Source organism: Rhineura floridana, chromosome 13 (assembly GCF_030035675.1).
Source record: "Rhineura floridana isolate rRhiFlo1 chromosome 13, rRhiFlo1.hap2, whole genome shotgun sequence".
NCBI classification, from domain to species: Eukaryota; Metazoa; Chordata; class Lepidosauria; order Squamata; family Rhineuridae; genus Rhineura; species Rhineura floridana.
This window is the reverse complement of record NC_084492.1, coordinates 20,974,991-20,991,556: the sequence shown is the minus strand read 5'-3', so window position 1 is coordinate 20,991,556 and position 16,566 is coordinate 20,974,991. Positions and strand designations below refer to the sequence as shown.

At 45.2% G+C, this 16,566-nt stretch overlaps 2 protein-coding genes across 6 annotated transcripts in view; one reads left to right on the top strand and one right to left on the bottom strand.

Annotated features, from left to right (window-relative positions):
* The window catches only part of LOC133369016 (F-box/LRR-repeat protein 2-like), a 20,110-nt gene extending 12,885 nt beyond the window's left edge, over positions 1-7,225 (bottom strand). For all 4 annotated transcript variants that reach the window (XM_061593801.1, XM_061593802.1, XM_061593804.1 and 1 more), the window contains exon 1: positions 6,868-7,225. In XM_061593801.1, the coding sequence (XP_061449785.1) occupies positions 6,868-6,975 (108 nt within the window). In that variant the 5' untranslated portion in view covers positions 6,976-7,225. The remainder of the gene's footprint in view (positions 1-6,867) is intronic.
* On the top strand, positions 7,075-16,566 carry TMEM208 (transmembrane protein 208). 2 transcript variants are annotated; one of them, XM_061593813.1, is made up of 6 exons: positions 7,075-7,191; positions 8,110-8,205; positions 12,718-12,777; positions 14,110-14,246; positions 15,283-15,367; positions 15,934-16,566. In XM_061593813.1, exons 1-6 carry the CDS (start codon positions 7,186-7,188, stop codon positions 16,069-16,071), a joined length of 522 nt encoding a protein of 173 aa, XP_061449797.1. In that variant the 5' UTR covers positions 7,075-7,185; the 3' UTR covers positions 16,072-16,566. The 2 variants fall into 2 exon arrangements, with proteins under 2 accessions (XP_061449797.1, XP_061449796.1); XM_061593812.1 differs by lacking the exon at positions 7,075-7,191 and adding an exon at positions 7,226-7,334.

The following is a 16,566-nucleotide window of genomic DNA, read 5'->3' as shown; positions in this document are numbered from 1 at the left end:
ATGGGCAGATTGCAGTTGCTGAGGACACATTAGACTTAAGTTTGACCTCTGTGAGCATTTTAGGATGCTGGCTGTCTCCCTTGGGATCTGATGTGGGGGCAGTGGATTTTGGTCTCCGCTGGCGTGCTTAAGCTGTTCCTCCACCTTGGTGCAACCTGTATATTTGTAATAATTGTATATCGCAATAAGCCTCCAGAGACCTCCTTCCAAAAGGAAACCAAACCCGGATAAGTGCTGAGCCTCTGGAACTCCCCATTGCTCAGAGAAGTGGGATGAATAACCATACAGTCCAAAAGTAGCTTGAATTGCCATCAGTGGGTCAGATATTTTGGGCTTTTCAGTTTAGAGAAAACACGAGTCAGAGGAGAAGTGATAGGGGTGTATAAAATTATGCATGGTGTGGAGAAAATGGATAGAGAAAAGCTCTTTTCCCTCTCTCGTAACATTAGAACTTGGGCACATCCAGTGAAGCTGAATGTTGGAAGATTCAGGACAGAGAAAAAAAAGTACTACTTCACGTAGCACAATGGAATTCACTACCACAACAGGTGATGATGGTCACCAACTTGGATGGCTTTAAAAGAGGATTAGACAAATTCACGGAGGAAATGTTTACCAGTGGCTACTAGCCACAAGGGTACCTCCACTGTTGTAGGCAGTGTGCCTCTGAATGCCAGTGGCTAGGAAGCACAAGTGGGGAGAGTGCTGTTGCGTTTGGGTCCTGCTTTAGGGCTTCCCATAGGCATCTGGTTGGCCACTGTGAAAACAGGATGCTGGACTACCTGGGCCGTTGGCCTGATCCAGCAGGCTCTTCTTATGTTCTTAAGTAAGAAAAGTATATTTTGTACAGAACATGAAAGCACTGGGTCCTTTCATTGGTTGAAGGAATATGGGGAGAGTGAGGTAAATTGAGGTGGGAAGGAAGTTTTTTGGGAAAGGTATTTCATATTCTAAAAGAGCAGGCTGTTTTGCTTGTTTAGGTGATGAAAGTAATCTGCAAGTGGCAATGTCTACTTTTTTCAGCTCAACTTATCTATAAAAACCTGGGCATTACTGACCCTTGACAAAAGGTGGCTATTATAACGCCATAAAAGCAGTAAATGATTGACTGGGAGTTGATCACACAAAATAACGAACTATTACGTGGGAACAGGCATTATGAGGCAGCTCTTCTTATAACAGGAAAACTTGTAATTGTTGTCCCCGAGAAAGGCATTTTGGCTGAATGCATTGGGCATTTTATTTGAGCCTATATATTCTCATTTATGTACCAATTTGAGGCTGGCCTCTCTTTTCCTTCTGTGGCTGTTTTTGGTGCTGCCATCCTTTTCCTTTTAGGAAAAACACACACATACACACAATTTCCAGTCCAGGTAGCAAAATCCCATTGTGGAGGGAAAATGGGGGAAAAAACAGTTTCTGAGACACAGTGGTTTCTCTGAGGAAGAGAGACACTAAGGAACCCAAACTCTTCTGGTTTTTATCAGCCTTTTTTGTGTGTGTCTCTCATTCATACCAGTTTCTGGGCTCAATTCAAAGTGCTGGTGTTGACTATAAAGCCATATATGGCTCAGGACCCCAATCACTCACAGACCATCTCTCCTTATATTTACAAACCCAGACCCTGCGCTTGGCATCAGAGGCCCTTCTTTGTGTGCCCCCTCCAAAGGAGGTATGGAGAGTGGCAACATGAGAATGGGCCTTCTCAGTGGCAGCCCCCTGTTTGTGGAACACTCCCCAGGGAGGTATGCCGGCACCATCATTATACATCTTTAGGCGCCAGGCAAAAACATTTCTCCCAGGCATTTCCTTCTTAATTTTGAAAGGCTTTTGGAGGGCTTCTGTTGTGTAGCCTTCCTAAGAAGGGTTGCTCCACTGCTTATATACTTAAAAAAAAAAACACCTCGCAAATCTTTTTTAATTTTAATTTTTCTTAACTGTATGTCACATTGAGTGCACATATTTGGGTAGAAAAGTGACTAACAAGTTTAATTTTAAAAAATTAAAATACCCCTCTTCTCCCTCCAACTGCAGGATTTGCTTACACGGAAGTCATTTGGACCCTAAAAATTCCCCAAGAGATTACATAAAAATAGGGGGAAAATCACTCCATAATCTTTTTGTTTTAAAGACTTGCTCCACTCTGAAACTGTGTTGTTGGTATGCTTTTGTCTATAGATTTTTTTAAAAAATGTAATTGTCCTCTACAAAACCTTCTTGGTCCAAACAACAGAACGCCACATGCATAAGACCATGACATTGAATAAAAATCCTTCATTGGGAAGTGGTTTGAGGTCCCATTCAGAAAGACCTGTTTTTTTTGTGTGTGTAGACAATGACTTCCACCCTTCAGAAATTTGACCCTATCAGAAAAGTGAACAATCCAATTTCATACTTGATAGCAAACACTCCAAAACATTTTGAGCACAACTACTTCCAAATCTGCTCTCCTCCTCCTCCTTTCAAGTAAGTGATAAAAAATGAAGAAGCCAATTTAGATTAGGGTGGGGAATTGGACTGGTAAAAAAAAATATGTGATGGATTGACTGATCAAATATTGGTCAAGTATTTTGCCTCCCTCCTCATTTTGTTATAATAATTACATGTTCCAACATATTTTATATATATATTTACATCCAGTGCTTTTTTGTTGACAATACTCACCAGAAAGGAATACCGTCACCTCTTTTTTTTTTTTTTTTGCTGCCCATGGCAACAATTTTGCACTGGTACCCATGGCACTTTTATCAAGATATGAGCAATAGCACCTTGTTTTATACAAACAAACAAAAAGGATTGTTTACATCAGACAGCACTAGAAAAGGAAAGTGCCTCAGTCTGCAATTTATAAGACACAAATGGTAAAATATGAGGAAAGATCTCCAAGCTTAAAGATTCCAAATTGCGCATTAATTTTCTTACAGTAAATTAAAATAGGCTTGCAAACTTAGAAAGAGGGAATGTTATCATAAATTTTGGTCAAGTGCCAGCCTACACAGTTACATTAATTAAACAGGAGGGGAAAAAACCTCCTACCAAAGTTAGGTTTTAAAGGAAGTTGTATAAAGCAGGCAACAGGCTAATTTTTCAAGCATTGGCATGGTGTTTCATGGAGTATTTGGCCAATATCGAAGAAACCCTTGCACGCATGCTGTGACATGTTTGCTAAACATTTCAAGGGGAAACATCCTGTTAATATTCTCCTTGACTTGGACACAGCTAATTTTGTAGTACAGTTTAGGGAGTCTGGTTGTGTTTTATTGGATGAATTTTGGTTACTAAGACCTCCAGATATGGACATAGTGCTTGGAGATGATGCAGCCACAATTTGTTTGCTGATTCATTGCCCATCATGGCTAATAACATCTAGCAGCAGGAGGCTGTCCAGCTGAATTGCTCTTTACAAGAAAGAGCAATCCTAGCCTCCTTGTAAGAAGTGGTTATGAGGATATTCCTGAAAAAGGCATCTTTGGATCTTGAGGATTATAATAACGATTGGCCAGTCCCTAATATCTCCTTCTTGGGCAAGATTCTCAAGTGAGTGATGGCCATTGAACTCCAGACTCACTTCAGACTGATTACATGGATCTGTTTTCATCTCGCTTCAGGCCTGGACAGAAACTGCTTTGCTGGGAGAGAGAGTGGGGACGCTATCCCACTCATTCTCCTGCACCTCTTAGTGGCCTTCAGTAAAACCAACAGTGGTATCCTTTCAATAGGCTTTGTAGGTTGGGGACTGGAGGCACTATGCCACAGTGGTTCTGTTCCTACTTGGAAGGGCATTTCCAGACGCTGGCACAGGGGGACTTGTTCAGCCTTGTGGCAGTTATGTTATGGAGTGCCCCCCCCGCCAAAGATTCATCTTACTCCCGTGCTGTTTAACATCTGCAAGGCCACTGGAAGAGGATCTCTGAGCATTTCAAATGAGATATTATTAATATGTTGATGACACCCAGTTATATTCTCATTACATACTGATCAGGTGAAAGTGCTCAACTGGTCTTTTGAATCAATAATGGACTGGATAAGTGCCAATACACTGGAGATCAACCCAAACAAGGTGCAGGTACTGTTAGTAGGTGGCTTGTCTAACAGTGCAATCCAATACATGTCTACTCAGAAGTAAGCTCCATTGGATTCAATGGGACTTACTCCCAGGTAAGTGTGTATTGGATTGCAGCCTAAGAGAGTAACTGTTCTGGATAGGGTTATGCTCCTCCTTACGGATCAGCTTCATAATCTAGAGGTACTCCTCAGATGTAGCCAGCATCGTACACTGCAGATGTTGTTGGACTCCAAATGGAAATGGACTGCCTTCAAGTTGATTCCGACTTATGGCGACCCTATGAATAGGGCTTTCATGGTAAGCGGTATTCAGAGGTGGTTTCCCATTGCCTCCTTCTGAGGCTGAGAGACAGTGACTGGCCCAAGGTCACCAGTGAGCTGTGTGGAGATTCGAACCCTGGTCTCCCAGGTTGTAGTCCAACACCTTAACCATTACACCACGCTGGCTCTCTGTTGGACTCTAGCTCCTGTCATTCCTGACCACTGGCCATGCTGGCTGGGGCTGATCAACATCCAGGAGGGGAAACCACATTGGCTGTTTCTTGACCTTGATACTTCTAAGTTGGTTAATCCATTTGCCTCTGGCTCAAGAGAAGAGGCACACTTCCATAATTTCCCTGGTTCCACATTGTCTAAACACTATATAAGCCCATTCACCTATGGAATCAGGTTATTCATTTTCTCTCCATATAACCTGTTCAGTAGAGAGACATCAGTGTGAATAACCTGGCAAGACCTAGCAATTATATTTGGAAGATCACACCAGGTGGAAAAATTGTCAGTATCATCAAAGAAATTCAGAGAGAGAATTTTGTGGCAAGTTAAACAGCTTTACTGTGACATAAGCTCATCAAATAAATAAAGTATTATATCAGGTTGGCACATAATACACAGACACACACACACAGAGGATGTTTCTATATCTGCCAAGGTTTACACTTCATGCATCTGGTGAAGTGGGCTGTAATCAATAAAAGCTTCTACCACAATAAACTTGGTACCATAAAGCAGTTTTCCCAAATTCTGGTGCCCTCCAGATGTCTGGACTACAACTCCCATCATCCTCAGCCAGCTGGGGCTGATAGAAGGTCAGAGTTTGGGAAGGCTGGTGTAAAGGACACCAAGGCACCTTTTTTTGTGCTGTAACTGGTTAGTGCAGCTACCCATCTAAAATTTATCTCAGAAATTGCTACTTGGTACTGCTGGCTGCATGATGCACATATAATCTGGTTCTTGATCCGTTTTTTCCAATGAGCCCAGGTGTGGGAGAGGTTGCAGGTAGGAAATAAATGGATGAACACATGAATTTGTCCCCAGGAAGGTTCACTGCCCCTTCATTTTAGAATCTATCCGTATCCCTGCCAGTGTGACAACTCTTTTCCTAATCTTAGCTCAGTTCAATGCAATTTATTTCCGTAAAACCATGGGGTGGTACCATTGCTAGTTCTACTCAGAGCAGACCAAATGAAGAGAATAAACATGATTAACTTAGGTTCATTCATTTCAATCGGTTTACCATGAGTAGAACTTCGTTGAATACAACCCTTAGTTTCCTACAAACTGGACTTTGGCAATCATTCCCCTCTACCCTCCAACTACACTGATTGAAACGATATTTAATTTCAGGAACTGTTTACTGTGCACACTAATTGCTGGAGCATGTCTAGTTTGTATGGGTGACAAGGGTTTTTGCTTTTCACTGTCAATGGGAACTTGGTCTACCCAAAGTGCACCTAATTTGGGGAGGCGGGTGTTAAAAACAGTCAGTTTTTCAAGCAGAACACCTATGAATAAGAGATTATGGATTTGCATCTCCAATTTGCATTCTTTTCTTGTTACTACAAAGGAATCGGCCTTTGTACCCCAAACTAGCCATGGGGCACCCCAACTCACAGATTTCCTATATGGGGGACACTGTTCCATTCAAAATGCCCTTCTCCAGCCCAAAACTTTGCTTTTGCACAAGGCACTCACAATCTTTACAACTCCTCTGAATCCTTGGGATTTGCTTTTGTCACTTACATCCACATCGGAGAGTGCCTTGGGCAAAAATGAAGCTTTGGCCAGGGGGCACAATGCCAGAGTATCCCATGGGGTTCACTCCCCAGGTAGCAGGGATGCATGATTCAGGGTGGTTCAAAAGTTATTTTGGCGGGGGTGGGGTGGGGGAAGCAGCAGAGTGGTTCCTTAATCAGGCTGCCACAGCACATTTGAATCTGTTTCAAGTGTGGAGCTCAGGGGAAACGCATCCTTTTCCTTTGCAGGACTCTGCGTGGAGATGAACGGCTGGCCCTTGTAGCCACCATGAAGTCACTTCCCTTGAACAGTTTTTCCATACAATTTTCTGTAAAAAAAAATGTTGCTTCTTTGAAAGACCCTGAACAAAAGTTTATAATAGATAAGCTGGGGGGGGGACGGACCCGAACAGCAACAACAACATGTAGAAGGTGCCAGATTCCATCACTCTGCCAGTCAAACCTGAGTTAGATGGACCAGTGCTCTGACACGGCGTAAGGCAGCTTCCTAACTTAATAATCAATACATCAATAATAAAGGCAGGGGAAATACTAATTTCGAGGCAAGTATTCTGTGTCATTCGAGGGATGAACGCGAGGGAGTGTGTGAAGCCGAGTTGCAGGTGGGAGGAAAACAATCTCGCGCGGACACATGTCGGTAGGCACGTCTGAGTACACCAACACGTGTCGAATGGGGAACTAGCCCTCTCTCTGAGCTTCTCGCAAAGTTGGGGCGATCGTTGGCAGCAGCCCCTCTCCTTCCTGTTCCCCCACCACACCTCCTTACCTCCACAGGCAGGTCACACATCTCCATCGCCGCCTGCAGCCCGACCTTGTGCAGGAAGAGAAACAAGTGAAAAACCCGGTCAGCTCGACGGCCAGGCCACGCCCCCATTCCTTCGGTCAGCTCCTCCCACCTCAGCTTTCCCGGATCTCCATGACGACGGCGCGATGTTTGCTGGGAGTTGTAGTCTTCTAGGGATAGGCGTCTCTTGTCTGCGCCTGGCGCGAGTGACGACGTAGAGGTCCCTATGCCGGAAGTCTTGTTGTGCTGACTTGGTGGGTTTTCTGCCTGCCTGGCGTTGGGACTCGCCTAAAAGCCGCCATGGCGGTGAGTGAAGTAGCTGAGCGCGCGGGGCTGGGTGGGTATGCCTGGCAAGGATCGGAGTGCGAAGAAGATTGTGCGTTGTACCTGACCAAGCCATACTCAGAGTAGACCCATTGAAGTCAATGGAGTTGACTCTATTAATTTCAGTGAGTGTGTTCTCGCGTGAGTGAGTGTAGTCGCGTGCAACAGTAGGTGTGTTTTTACACCCCCATGGCAGGATCCGTTTTCTGCTCTGCGTATTTTCCTCTTTCCTGTGCCATTTTTAATTTTGATTTTTATTATTTGGTGCCATCTATGTTAGGAGGCCCCTTATTCACCTCACAGGGGTACAATTTCCAGAGTGGTTGAGCATCAATCCCTCATCCCAAGGAACTCTTGGCAGTAAGATTTACAAACATATTGCAAAAATGTGCAGTTGTCCTGCGGGTTCTCAATGTTATTGCTAAAACAAAGGAGAAACCCCCGACCTTTGGGTGCTATGTTGACTTGGAGGTATCTTAATGTAGGCTGTCACTTCAGTTTTAGCTGATGTGCTGGTTCTAATCTTCAGTGTGATGTAGCAGTCAGAGTGCTGGATTTGGATTCAGGGTGATCCAGCTGAAATTGGACAAGTTACTGTCTCTCAACCAACAGTTCACCACCTTTTTGTGAGAGGGGGAAAATAACCCCCCCAAGCTCTTGTGAGAGACCAAAAAAATAAATAAATGTAACTTTAAAAAAAGACCTAACTTGGCAGACACTGGCATATGCAGCAATATAATAGGCCAGTTCTGGGTGGTTATTGTTTGTGTGTGCCCCTCCCCCTTTGTTAAAGCAAACATATAGGTCTATCTGTTAGCAGAATTTGGGTGCTTATAAACATATAAGGAAGTGACACATTCATCACTTGATTTAATCCCTATTTTCTATTTTTTTTTTCAGCCAAAGGGAAAGGTGGGAACCAAAGGTAAAAAGCAGATATTTGAAGAAAACAAAAATACCCTCAAGTTCTATCAGCGGATCATCTTGGGAGCTAATGTGAGTGCACAGTACTTTGATAGTATGGATTCTATATGATGAACAAGGCCGGTCTGGATATTTTGGGCAGGAAGCATATGCCATTCTGAAAAACCTTTTGTGCTGAATAATTTGCCTGCTTTGGCTTTAATTTTTCTTTTATTATTTATATTTATTTATTTTTAAAACTTATATATCGCCCGACTAGCAATAGCTCTCTGGGCGGTGAACATAGATACAATAAAATACAATATAATACAAAAACATCAGTCTAAAATCAGATTTCACAATCTAAAAACAGCAAAGGCTAAAATCAAATTACAAACATTACAATCATTAACAAAAAATTAAAATGCCTCGGAATAGAGAAAGGTTTTAACCTGGCGCCGAAAGGATGATAGTGTCGGCGCCAGGCGAACCTCCTCGGGGAGAGTATTCCATAGTTCAGGGGCCACCACTGAGAAGGCCCTTGATCTTGTCACTGCCCTCCGGGCCTCCCTATGAGTCGGGACCCGGAGGAGGGCCTTCGTAGTGTACGAGCCGGTTCATAGCGGGAGAGGTGTTCTGACAGATATCGAGGTCCCGCACCGTATAAGGCTTTATAGGTTAATACCAACACTTTGAATTTGGCCCGGAAGCGTATTGGAAGCCAGTGCAAGCGGGCCAAAACAGGTGTTATATGGTCAGACCGCTTTGTTCTTGTTAGCAGTCTGGCTGCCGCATTTTGCACCAGCTGTAGCTTCCGAACCGTCTTCAGAGGTAGCCCTACGTAGAGCGCATTACAGTAATCCAAACGTGAGGTTACCAGAGCATGTACTACTGATGTAAGATCCTCCTTACTCAGGTAGGGACGTAGCTGGGCTACCAATCGAAGTTGGTAGAACGCATTCCGTGCCACCGAGGCTACATGAGCCTCAAGTGACAGGGAAGAGTCTAGAACGACTCCCAGACTACGAACCTGTTCCTTTAGGGGGAGTGTAACCCCATCCAGGACAGGATATGTATCCACCATCTGATTGGAAAAACCATCCACCAACAGCATCTCAGTCTTATCAGGATTGAGTCTCAGTTTGTTAGTTCTCATCCAGTCCATTGTCGCGTCCAGGCAACGGTTCAGCACATTGACTGCCTCACCTGAGGAAGATGAAAAGGAGAAGTAGAGCTGCGTGTCATCAGCGTACTGGTGACAACGCACTCCAAAACTCCTGATGACCGCACCCAACGGCTTCATATAGATGTTAAAAAGCATGGGAGACAAAACCGAACCCTGCGGGACCCCATATTGGAGAACCCACGGTGTCGAGCAATGTTCCCCAAGCACTATCTTCTGGAGACGGCCTGCCAAGTAGGAGCGGAACCACTGCCACGCAGTGCCTCCAACTCCCAACTCCGCAAGCCTCTCCAGAAGGATACCATGGTCAATGGTATCAAAAGCCGCTGAGAGGTCAAGGAGAATCAACAGAGTTACACTCCCTCTGTCTCTCTCCCGACATAGGTCATCAAACAGGGCGACCAAGGCAGTCTCAGTGCCAAAACCAGGCCTGAACCCCGATTGAAATGGATCTAGATAATCGGTTTCATCCAATAGCGCCTGGAGCTGGTCAGCAACCACATGTTCCAGGATCTTGCCCAGGAACGGAACATTGGCTACTGGTCTGTAGCTGCTGACATCCTCTGGGTCCAAGGAAGGTTTTTTCAGGAGTGGTCTCACTGCCGCCTCTTTCAGACAGCCAGGGACCACTCCCTCTCGTAAAGAGGCATTAATCACTTCCTTGGCCCAGCCAACTGTTCCTAATCGGTTTCATCCAATAGCGCCTTCTTCAGGGCTGGGCAATTTATCCAATATTGTGAGTAGAGTGTAGATCTTTTCTTTCCAAGCTGCTTGGGAGTCAGATCCTTCAGCGTGATGTCACTGTTGCTGTGGAGAGTCTAGCCCAGGGATAGGGAACCTGCTATTGAACTCCAACTCCCATTTGCCCCAGCCAGCATTGCCAGTGGTCAGGGATGATGGAAGTTGTCCTGTGGCCCTGCAGATGTCAGTGGTTCTCCACCCACATTGCAAGTGGTACCACATCCATCACTGGTACTCACTGAGGCATGTCTTCCAACTTAATAGGTGCGCCCTGGTGTGAAGCGATAGGATGCCTTAGAAACCTCTCTGATAATGCAGAGGAAATTGGAAGCAGTGCTATGCTTGACCCTGGCATTGTGTGAGGTGTTGCTTTTGAAATCCCTCCCCCCCAAAAAAAATCTTCCCCGCATGCCCCTGAGGTCTTTGTGTTATCACTGAGGCATCCTGCTCTTCATGTAGTGTACTTGCTGGGTTGGGAACAATGCCTCACCTGATGGTTTTAGAAGGTAGGGTGCAACTTCTGGCTTGTCAGTCGCTCTGTACAAAGTGATAGGAGGCTCCAGAGGTTCCTGAGGCATCTTTTTCTTCTTCTTTACTTTGGGCAAGGCTCAAGGGAGTGACAGTGCCCCTTACATGCTGCAAGTGGTGAGGTACCACTTCTAACTCCCTTGTACTCCCCATATAAAGTGGTAGGGTTGAGGAGGTACAGGAGCACAAATTATATGAGTGAGCTCTGGATTTGGGCCACTGAACCAGCCCTGCCCTATGTAATGCGGTGTTGAAGGGCCTGGAAAGGTGTTGAAAAAGCCAGTCTCTTTTTCCTTCTGATTGGCAGCTCAGTTTCTCTATGGAAAGGATAATTAGCCTCCAAAAGAGCTTCTGCTTTGAGTGTGAGCGTTTAGTTAGAGAAGTTTGTATGAAGCTAGATCACTAAACTACAAGTTCAGCATGCACCTTTTTATTACTGTAAATAGCAGCCAGAGGGCAGGGGCCAAACCCACTTAGGGCTGTGGGGAGATGGGTTTTAACACCTTTGCCTTGTGCTGCTGTCCCAACAAACCCGCCTACCCGCTGCCTTAAAGCTGCTGTTTGTTATTGGAGACAAGCTGTTGATGATGTCAATAAGAGCTCCTTTCCAAGGGCAATTTACAACTTTGCAAGTGGGACTTAGGGTGGAACTAGGGCAGAGGGGTAAATAATAAAAAACAAACAAACCAAATGCATCTTTGCATGTTACAGTTTTGCTTAGGCACCCCGCAGCTGCCATTGTTTTTTAATGCACATGATGTTCAAAGCATTGTTTTTAACACCCGCAGTCAGGGCCAGCACCAGGTATGACTGGGCCCTTGGGCTCCTGCCTGTTCCACTTACTTCTCTCTTGTCTTCTGCTGCTGTGCTACGTGAGCGTACATGCCTGCCATCAACCAAGATGGCAGTAGTGGTATCAGACCCTTAAAGAAGCCTCCGCCACCATCTTGGTTGATGGCAGCCCGGCATGCGCAGCAGCAGAAGACAGGAGAGAGGTAGTTGGAGCGAGTGAACGGGCAGGTGGCCTGGAAGCTCCCTCCCTGTGATCCGCGGCAGGGTTCCACCCTAATGAGGGGCCCCTCTGGGCCACAGGGGCCCTTGGCCAGGGCCCGACTTGGCCACCGTTTGGCGCCGGCCCTGCCCGCAGTCACAAAGATCACTGAGTTGATCCTAGGATAGGTTAAGAAACAGTGCCTTGCCCATTTCACAGAGTTGTTGTGGGGATAAAATAGGATGGAGGAAGGCAGAATCTATGTGCTGTCCTGAGCTCCTTGAAGAAAGATCAGGATAAAAAAAATCCAGATCCTGTCCAACTACTGAGTTGTTCCAAAGCAACTACTCTAGGCCTTTGCCTTCCTTCCTTCCTTCCTTCCTTCCTTCCTTCCTTCCTTCCTTCCTTCCTTCCTTCCTTCCTTCCTTCCTTCCTTCCTTCTTCCTTCCTTCCTTCCTTCCTTTCTTTCTTTCTTTCTTTCTTTCCTCTCTCTCTCTCTCTCTCTCTCTCTCTCTCTCTTTCTCTCTCTCTCTCTCTCTCTTCTTCATTATCATCTTCTTTTTCTTCTTCTTCTTTTAAAAAACACCCTTTGGCTATCAATAGCAACAGGACACCTGTGTCTTTATCTGTCTGAAAGGAAAGAAACTTAGAATGAAGTTGTCACCTCATAAACTGCTGTGTCTGAAGATGGAAAGGTGGGTTTGGGTTTCAACAGGGTGGCTTCTTTCAGATATAGGCCAGACCAGCGGGACCAGACCTACAATATAATGTTGTAGTGTGGAGTGCTCCGTGTTTAGGGTTCCCTCTGTGCCATTCCCCCTTTCCTCTCCCCCTGTTGTCTCTCTTACCCCTCCCCCGGCAGTCAGTATTATATAGCTACTGAGCACACATGACACTTATTGGATTGCTTTGATAATTCCCCCTCCCCATAGAGCTTTGTTTTCCTAATTATTTGTACATGTGTGCTTCTGCAAACCTTGGGGTTCTCCCAAGTATTTTGCTGCCTTCCTCTTGTATCTGGGTGGTGCTGTCAGTGCCACTGGAAATATTTATACCAGGTTCACTTTTTTTTTTTACAAGGAGATTAAAAACTATTCTATGTATGTTCTCTTCATCCCTTTTTACTTGGCTTCTGACTTTTTTTTGCTTCTCTACATTTCAGGCCATTTATGGAATTATAAACGTTGTGGTCTTCTACGCAACAGCCACTGCCTGGACCTGGGTGAGTCCTGCATAGTCGCAGCCGATGCAGTTGCTTTATGTTGTGAAATATCAACTATACATAAACACCAGCCTCAGCCTTTTCCAAGCTGGTGCCTTCCAGGTGGTTTGGACTACACCTCTCATCAGCTCCAGCTACTGGGTCAGGGATGATGGAACCCGTAGTCTAAACATCTGGAGGGCTCCATCTTGGGAAAAGATGATATACTCTGATGTATAAATAACCATCTATTCAGGGAAATGCCATCCAAAACCCTGTGGTTTCCTGGCCCCTTCCTCCCTGAACAGAAAGGAATCTGTACCAGCTTGGTTAAAACAGTGGCTTGTCACCCTAGGATGCTGCCATATACCAAATCAGAAACATTGATCCATTTAGCTGAGTATTGCTTATAGTGACTGGCAGCAGCTTCCCAGGATTTCAGACAGGAGTCTTTCCCGGCCTGACCAGGAGAGGAATCTGGGGCCTTCTGCATGCAAAGCATGTGCTCTGCCACTCACTTACAGCCCATACCTCTTTGGGAGAACAAAAGTAGAGCCCTTCCCTCCAGGAAGTCTCAAGTAGGGCTTAAAGACCAGAGCCCTCTCCCACTGCCTCCCCCCCCCGGTAGCTGGTATTCTGTGACATACTGCATCTGAATCTGGAGGTTCTATATAACCATCAGTAGACCAATCCTACATGAGCTTGCCGTAACAACACAATCTTGTTGTACAGGTCTGCTGAAAAGTAAGTCAAGTTGAGTTCAACAGGCCTTACTGCCAGGAAAGTGGGTACAGGAATGCAGACTCAATCTCCTTTCTAAAGCCGTCTAAGCTAGCGGGCATCATTACATCTTGTGATGTTACATTTTCTGCAGTGTGATTGTGCATTGTGTGAAGAAGTACTTTGTTTGTCCAGAATCTTCTGCTAATCAGTTTCCTTGGATGAGCCAAAGTGCTTGTAATAGGAGAGCAGGAAAATAAATCATCTCTCTCCCCCCTTTCTTCATGCTATACATAATTTAATAAACCTTTTATCATTGCCTCCTCTTCCCCTTGCCCCATTCCCCCCCCCCTTTTCTATGCTAATCAGAGGCTGGGCAGCCATCTGTTAGGGATGCTGTAGTTGAAAGATTGCTGTATGAACAACCTCCGGGGTTCCTCCCAGCTCTAAAATTCTATCCCTCTAAAAAAACCCAAATGCTCTAGCTCAGGACTGGCTAACCTGTGGCCCTCCAGATTTTTTTGGACTCCCAGCAGCTCCAGCCAGCCTGGCCAACACTCAGGGATGATGAGAGCTGGAGTCCCCCAACATCTGGGTGGCTTTGCCTGGCTGATCTTTGTGTTCTTCTTGTAGGTTGCCTTGGTGTTCAGCTTGATGATCTATGGGGCCAGTTACCGCTCCATGAGTTCCATGGCAAAGCCTTCTTTCGCTGACGACGGCAGCCTTGCAGATGGTGGAATTGACCTGAATATGGAGCAGGGGATGGCAGAGTGAGTGTCTACACTACTCAAGTCCAGGTGAGCAGGACCTGCTGCCTGAGTGCATACACAGATCTCCTTCACCCCTGAGCAGGAATCATATAAAAAGGCACCAGTGTCTTTGGGGAGCCATTGGTCGCTTCTCAAAGCTTTTCTCCCCAGCTTTTTTCTTGAGAAACTGGGGTGGGAGGGGCCCTTTCTCTTGTGTGCTCTCAGCTAGAGGAGGTTGGTATAGGCTCCCAGTTATTAGGGGTTCCTGTGCTCACCCTTGTCAGTTTTCCCTAAACTGTTTTCCCTGGCAGTTTTCCACTTTGTGGTTCCATGTTACCCCTCACTCCTTGTGTTTTCTGCCCTCTGTAATCCCAGTTGGTCCCAAGTAGCTTTAGATATCTGAATTTTGGCGGTGTACTTTGCGATGCTTGAGATATATCTCTGAAAGTATATACTATTCTAAATTTGGAACTGGGATTTATGTTGATGTAGGATATTGATTTCTTTGAACATGAAGATCGCACATTCCTTGGCTAATCTCGGAAAATATTAGCTTTCTTCATTGCCTGGGTGCTTTTGGTATCAGGGGCATCACTAGACTTGAAAGAGGGGATTGAAAAAGAGAGCAAAACAGAGTGGCTGTTGAAAGGATCTTGCAGTGCTTGGAGAAGAAAAGCTGACAGGAGCAGCCAAATGCGAAAGGCATTGCAGCCTTTTGCTCCTTAGCAAGCAGAAAAGTTGTGGAATTGTTATCCCTATAAAACAGATGAGTAGACCTTGTCCAGAATTCCTTGCCCATCAGCATCAACCTGGAGCCATGGTTCTTGTGGTCTTTCACCTGGCTATTTCTGGAACAACCCTCCCCCTTTTCTACTTGATGCAGCCCCTTCATCCAGGCACCCTCCTCCAATCAGACTCTAGAGCGAGGATGATCATTTGTAGCTCTTTCTCTTAGTCCTTGACTTCCCTTGAGTAGAAGGTTTTGGGAACCACCTGGCTAGGCAAGGCTTTTTGTACTCCGAACCAATAAACACCTACTTTTAAAATTTATCCTCAGGCACCTGAAGGATGTGATCTTACTTACAGCCATTATCCAAGTGCTCAGCTGTTTTTCTCTCTACGTGTGGTACTTCTGGCTCTTGGTAAGTCTGCCTAGCTCAGTTGCTTGGTACACATTGAATCCCTAATTTACTTTTCCAAGCATGTCTGCAGATCCCAAGTCTGTGTCTATGTGTAATCTTTCCCAGCCAACACCTACCTGAAAGAAAAAAATTGTGTAACTTTTACTCAGTTAACATTTTCATCATTCTGTCTTGCAAATGAATAATTGGGAAAAGACTGTAAAAGATGTTTGAATAAAGTCACAGTGTTCTTCCAGATTCTGATGGAGGGGACATATGTTGGATCAGTATCCTTCCGATACTGTCCTATAGAGAATAAGGGATAATTTTCAGACATGACAGTTAATGTCAGGATTCTCAGTCATGTTGAAGAAGTTGAGAATTACCCACTGAAGAATAAAAAAAGGTGGAATCAAATCTTCCTGTTTTGAGATTGGAATAAAATAGTTATAAATGAATGGGCTTGATTCAGTGTCCTGTAAAATCCACCAAGCCTTTTTGCTGACACTCAGCTGTGCTTTGTTTTTTGGTAACTTGGGTTGCCACGTACATGGAGGGTCTATAATTTTTTATTTTATTTTTTGCAGGCTCCAGGTCGAGCACTTTATCTCCTCTGGGTTAACATTCTGGGTCCTTGGCTCACTGCAGACTCTTCAGCTACCAACCAGGAGCCCAACGAAAAGAAACAGCGTCGGCAGGAACGCCGACAGATGAAGCGTTTCTAGCTTTGCTCATGGGAATAGATGTCATGCCACCACTTGTCTCCATGTGGCTGTTTATCAGGGATGTTATTTTTTTTAACCAATCAGAAAACATCAGAGGGTTCTTCTCTCTCCTGACCCCTCCCCTTCTGTGATGGTATTTCACTTAAGGTGGGGCAGGGAAAACTGTTTCCCCCTGAGTTGTTGCTGGACTCCAGCTCCCTTCTTCCTTGATCATTGGCCATGCTGCCCAGGGTTGATGGGAATTGGAGTTTAACAACAACTGGAGGACCACAGGTTGCCCATCCCTGCTACAAGGTTAAATTGTTTCAGGGGCAGCGTCACCAGGCAGATACTTGGCCTTCATCTGTCTTGTGGCAAATGGCAGCAGGGCAGGGGGGGGACCTCAGGTATTGGAGGCATGTAAATATATTAAGTGATGCTGTAATATGAATCTAAGGATGGAGGCACTGCAGAGTTTTAAGAAATGGTACATTAAAAAAAATCCTATAGAGTCTA

Excerpts from the sequence above, each read along its gene's own strand:
- TMEM208 (XM_061593812.1), top strand. The coding sequence starts at position 7,311 with ATGGAGTTGACTCTATTAATTTCA. Across the intron at positions 7,335-8,109 it reads AGTTGACTCTATTAATTTCA|CCAAAGGGAAAGGTGGGAAC; the intron begins GTGAGTGTGTTC and ends TTTTTTTTTCAG. Across the intron at positions 14,247-15,282 it reads ATGGAGCAGGGGATGGCAGA|GCACCTGAAGGATGTGATCT; the intron begins GTGAGTGTCTAC and ends ATTTATCCTCAG.